This window comes from Canis lupus, chromosome X (assembly GCF_011100685.1).
Source record: "Canis lupus familiaris isolate Mischka breed German Shepherd chromosome X, alternate assembly UU_Cfam_GSD_1.0, whole genome shotgun sequence".
Taxonomy (NCBI): domain Eukaryota; kingdom Metazoa; phylum Chordata; class Mammalia; order Carnivora; family Canidae; genus Canis; species Canis lupus.
Genome location: NC_049260.1, coordinates 23,160,601 through 23,166,313, shown reverse-complemented (window position 1 = coordinate 23,166,313; position 5,713 = coordinate 23,160,601). Strand labels below are relative to the sequence as shown.

The 5,713-nt window shown below is 45.4% G+C and overlaps 1 protein-coding gene across 2 annotated transcripts; it reads right to left on the bottom strand.

The window, feature by feature from the left end:
* Positions 1-2,989: 2,989 nt before the first annotated feature.
* Positions 2,990-5,478, bottom strand: LOC111094768 (melanoma-associated antigen B10-like). Of its 2 annotated transcripts, none has more exons than XM_038586479.1 (2): positions 5,190-5,478; positions 2,990-4,536 (listed from the first exon to the last, which is right to left on the bottom strand). In XM_038586479.1, the coding sequence occupies exon 2, from the start codon at positions 4,473-4,475 to the stop codon at positions 3,432-3,434; it is 1,044 nt and encodes a 347-aa protein (XP_038442407.1). In that variant the 5' UTR covers positions 4,476-4,536; positions 5,190-5,478; the 3' UTR covers positions 2,990-3,431. The 2 variants fall into 2 exon arrangements, with proteins under 2 accessions (XP_038442407.1, XP_038442406.1); XM_038586478.1 differs by having other exon boundaries at positions 5,177-5,471.
* Between the last annotated feature and the right edge of the window lie 235 nt (positions 5,479-5,713).

Below are 5,713 nucleotides of genomic sequence, written 5' to 3'. Positions count from 1 at the left end.
TAGAACAGAATTTCAGCAATATTTATAAAAATTTACAATCATTACATTTTTCCACTTTCATCCAGTTTACACTGTGCTATGTCTTTCCTTTAAGAAAACACATATATTTGCCCAAGAATTCATGCTCAGTGATGTTGATATCATTTCTAGTAATCATAGCAATGTATAGGAAACAATTTATGTGCCCATCAGGAGTAGAATGGTTAGGTAAAATATGGCACATATGCACTTTACAATATGTGAAAGAGTTAAAAGAGTGAGGTGGACCTATAGTTGATCTCATGGAAAGATCCTGCCTTCATTTCAGTCAGTGGCAAGGACAAGAGGCAAAACAACATCTACAATGTTATCTATGTATATTAAAAACTCACAATGTATATTATAGCACATCTATACAAGGAGAAGTCTAGAAGAAATTTTAAAATAACCTATGAATTTTTAGTTGTGGTTACTTCTGAAAAGAGGGATGAATTTTGGAGGGATGCAGTAACAAAGAGGAATTGTTATTTATCCATATTGTGAGAATTTGGGGGCAATAAGAGTATTTGCGCTATTACCTAAAGCCAAATTTTCCTCAGGGGAGAATATAAAGACAAGAGTCAGTGGAAGAAAGTTGACTTTTTCTTTTCTTAGTAAGGATGGCACAACTGCCATGGAACCATTTGCCACCTACTAGAAGGACTCCTGGGTTTTTAGGAATTCTGTCTATGTACATGTTTGTTTACACAGTGATTTCCACCAACCTTTTCTCATCTACTACTTAATGAAGGAAGCTTTGGTTTTGACCAACAGGGTAAAGTCACTTATTGTTGAATGTGGTCAGTGACCAGTCTCAAATAATTCAGCCCATTAAAACTCTACTGCAGATATCAGGGTGGTTTCTAAAACCTCCTCTCTAACTTCAGGGTTACATCCCAGGAAACACTAGGCTCTGTGCCAAATCAGACTCTCATCACTAACAGATTTGAAAACACTTTGAGAATGTGGTGGAGGCACCCAGGGGCTATGAGGAGGTGTCTAAACCTCACTGTCAGAATTATAGAGAAGTGCAGTTGCTGTCAGAGGGGTGCCATGGGAAAGGATGGGAGCTGCAGGGAGTTGGAATGCTCTAAGTTGGGGGTGGTGGTGATGGATATGGGCTGTCTGTTCCACCAGGAGCAGGTGCAGCCCCAGAGGAGGACACAGAGGAAAGCTGACTAGCAGGTCAGGTCCCAATGTTGACATGAGGGCCCTCTGGGGAAGTCCCAGAAGAGGGAGGTGTCATGCAGAAAAGTGCCAGGACTGGACACATATGCTGGGACCATGGCAGAGCCAGCTCTCAGGGGACGCTGGGGCAAGGGGCAGGAGAATCCTAGGAAAATAAACCCCACAGACAATCCCCAAATTGTGCTTGATTTCCATGTGCACCTTCCTTCTTTAGGCCTATTTTTACTACTTTAGCTACAGGGTCCTTCTCTCATTGCCTGAGAGACATCATGGAACAGTGAGAAGAGAAAGTATTTAAGAGACATAAGGTTGATGTCATTCTGGGAAGAGTGGAACAGTGTGGTCTCCGGAGGAATCAGACCATACCTTCAATCCCAGTCCTGTCACTCATTGTATAAACTCAGCATATTACCAAGCCCTGTCTTCTAGGACTGTTGGAATGTGTAAAATGTATGTGAAGCACATGGCCCAGTGACTAGTGTGCATTGAAACTTTAAAGAATGGTGATTATTGCTATGACTTTTTTGGGTTTTGGGGGGGGGGTTTAATCCTTTTTTTAAGATTTTATTTATTTATTCATGAGAGACACCGAGAGAGGGGCAGAAACATAGGCGGATTCCATGCAGGAAGCCCGATGTGGGACTCCCAGGACTCCAGGATCACGCCCTGAGCCAAAGGCAGATGCTCAACCACTGAGCCACCAGGCATCCCTACTATGACTTTTTTGACCCCAGATAATACCAAACTTCCTGCTGAGATTTTTGTTTTTTATTTTGTTGTGTTGTTTTAGTCTAGGAGATTTCTGAGAATGTGTACTGCTATAGGATACTGTCCACCAAGTCATCCAAAAATTGTGTTTAGCAAGAAAATATACCTCAGTAAATCACTTAGAGCATATATTTTTAAATTTGGATGTTGGGGTGTCTTCCCTATCTGGATGCAGCTCAAAGCTCCTAAAATGTGTGTTGAGAACCAACTCTGTCCCTCCCTCCCAGCTGCCCTTTGATCCAAATCACCTCTATTTTCATTCATTTAACCCCTATCAAAATCAAACTCTCCCTTATAGTTTGCTAAATTTTACCCACAATAACTCAGTTAAATGCCCTTTGAATGGAGCAGGCTCTCTTTCTCCCAGCCCATGGCAAAGAGTAATAACACAGTGGTTTTTTGGCATCTAGCCTCAGGGAAGTGTTACCCTTATTTATCAGAAATTCTTGGGTGATGATATGGATAAAATACCTCATTTGTGCACTCTGTTCACCTGAATTGGAACCAGAATATGGGGCACCTCTAGTCCCTACCCAGGTAGAGATTTGCAGCTAGTTTACCCATGATCCCAATGTAGCTACTAAAAGCAGTTCTCCATTTGAGGCTCAATTTTTCATCTCTGAGACTTAACACCCAAGGGTCTGTCCCTTGTTCACCACCCTCATACCCTCCTCTGACCTACCACCCATCTTAAAGTTACCTCCCATTGAATGGTTTGAAGTTTCCCAAGGCCTCAAATTGTCTTACCTCAGGACATTTGCCTCAGGACACTCCCTCTCTTCTCCCACCTAATCCTTCTTTTCACCCATCTTTTTTGTCCTAGAGTGTATTTCACCATCTTCCTTTTATGGGCAGTGGCTCAGTCTTCTCTTTCTTACCATCCGCTATACTACCATGGAGCTTTCCAAAGAGCAAATGCTCTATTAATGTTTGAGGAATTAAAAAAAAATTAAGCCATTTATTATTATTTATTTTCTCCTAAATTCTTGAATAAATGAAGCAATTTCAGGTTTATAACTTTTATTTTACAGAACAGCAGAACACAAGGAATAAGGAAAAAACAAAAATTGACTATCTTTTAGTTTTTTCTCTGTTTTTTTTTATCTCAGCTATTTTGTTGCTAATTTCTTTCACATTTCTAAGGAAATGGCTATTTCAATGCTATGTCTTCATGTTCTAGATCACTAAATAAGATGGAAAGTTACCCAGTTTGTTTGAAAAATAGCAAAGCTCTTAAACATCATAAACAGCATTAAATATATAACTAATATCATTCCTACACTTATATTGTGAAGCTAATTAAACTTTTTTAAAAGAAATATTTGAAAACTTTCAAAAACAAAAGATAAATTTATGTTATTCATGTAGAACATATGATATGCACTATGTTCCCTCTAGTACAACCTAAGCCCTCATACTACTTCAAACACAAAGTGAGGAAAGTCCTTCAGGTTTCACTACAGGTGGGAGAAGCTGCCAAAATGGGCCCTGGAGTGGACACTGGCCAGGGCACCCATACGAAGCCGAGCTGCAAATCTGGCTCTGGCTCTCTCTTCCTCATCTCTCAAAGCTTCTTCATACCAGGATGGGAAGGCACTGGGAACAGTATTGTGAATCTTGGCCAAGAACTCAAGGACTTTCATCTTGCTGGTCTCAGCATGGGCTCTCCGGCCCCACAGGAACTCATATCGTGGAGGATCACTGTTGGCCACCTGCTGGTACTGCAGGTACCTTTCCTGCACCAAATCTTGAGTGATGAGCTTCTTGGGATCCCCGTAGATGAAGTGCTTCCTATCGGCATATATCCCCATCACATTAAGAACTTCCCAGATATCCTCTTCAGTGGCACGGTTGCCCTTCATGAAGATCACACAGAGGATAGTCATCAAGAGGCCCGTCCTGGGCATGATCTCCTCACCCCTCAGCCTGTCATCACAGGTGTGCTGAAATTTGCTGACAAGGGCATAGTAGTGCCTGGTAGGGTCAATTTCCTTCAGATCAATACCAAAGGCCAGCACCATTAGCTCAGAGGCCTTCCTGAGAATCTCATGGAAGTGCTCCTTGTGTTTTTTGATGACATACTTCATCATATCTTCCTTTGTTATGGCCTCCCTCATGTTATACTTGCGCAGCAGGAATTGCACCAATAAAATTGCCTTGTCATCTAGGGGGGTTTTGCGGTAATGATCAGTGCTGGGCTGTGCCTGAGAGGTGCTTGGTCTTTCCTCATCCTGGCTCCTGGCACCTTCATCAGCTCTTGTGTGTGAAACACCTACAGAAGTAGCGGTAGTGGATGGGGCTCTACGGGACCCCTGGGATTTTCTACCTGACCCAGCAGCTGAGGAGCTCTGGGCATTACCACCAAGAGGAGGAAAGGGGGCAGCGGAGGGCTGTTCTTCCGCTGCGGCAGTGACCTGAGCATCCGGGGCACCCTGAGCCTCGCTCCGGGCCTGGTGGCGTTTCTCACGGGCACGAAGCTTACTCTTCTGCCCCCGAGGCATGGTGACACTGGTTAGAGACAGTAGGCAGGGGTGTGGGCAGGAGGGCAGGCAGTGAGGGCACCTGGAGGAGGGAGAATGAGATAGTGTGTGCACCTTCAGCAGAGACATTCCACTTTGGCTTTAACCAGAGCCGTTTTTACAGGCTTCTGTGAAAGCACAGCTCTAAGACCCCACAGGGCCCCCTTTTTAATCAGTCTGTCCCCTGAGAACCTTGTAGAGAAAGTTAGAGTGTGCCTTAGGCTGCAGTTTCCAGCCCTGTCTGGGTCAACCTGGGGCTGAGAGCCAGGGCTGACAAGTTATAGGCTCTGTGTGGTTCCCTCAGTTCTGAGGTGGAGAATTCTCTTAGTTCATATTTAGGATCATCCTGTCAACTGTTGGCAGGGCCGGGTCCTCCCCGCACCGCTCCGCCCCCCCCGCCCCCCCGCAGCTCTGAGGCTAAACTCTTTACAGCAATGACCTGAGATTCATGCACAGCAGATGAGGAAGAACATTAGTTAGCCCCTTGTGCTGCACCCTTCCAGAGCTGACAATAGGAGCAGAGTTTGACGGGATCCCCATGGTCCAGGATGATTAGTTTTCCGTGTTCACTCATGTGCCCGCTCCGGTTAGACCAAGACCCCCACCTCCCGGAATTTGACAGCCCTGCCCGGGGCCTCCCAGGGTAAATTGCAGGGATAAGGGTTGTGTGGGTTTGAGAATACCCTCAGTCCTCACTCCGGGTCCTCTCCTTGACTCCGAATAAAGCCTGAGATGTTTCACTCTGCTGATCTTAGTACACCAGCCTCAGATCAAAGTCTTCATTCTCTGAGACACTCAGTCGGAATTGAGGGGGCGTTGGGCCTAACAGCCAGACCTCGGGCCTCTTAGCGCGGGACAGATCGGGGCAGAGTTCTATAGCTTTCCTTTGTTCTGGTGGGGCATGTTTCCGCAGTTCTAAGTAGGGACCCTCACCTTGACTCTCAGCCTTGCCTATCTCCTCTGCAGACCCGAGGCTGTCCTCAGACCTGAGACCCTGGAGGTAGGAGTCAGTCAGTACCTCATGCTGACAGCTCTGCTCTGCGCTTCCCAGCGGTGAAAGCAGGGGAAGGGCTGTGTGCCCGCTTCTCTGTTCTGGGGTGTGCTGTCCTGTCTGTCCTCAGGGTGGAGGCAGGGAGTAAGGTGTCTTCCTCTTGGCTGGTTCTTTAAAGACTCCCTGGGAAATATTAAGTCTCTGAAAGCTCTAAGCTGTTTCCCTAACT

Bases quoted from the DNA above. Each gene is read 5' to 3' on its own strand.
- LOC111094768 (XM_038586479.1), bottom strand. From the start codon at position 4,475: ATGCCTCGGGGGCAGAAGAGTAAGCTTCGTGCCCGTGAGAAACGCCAC.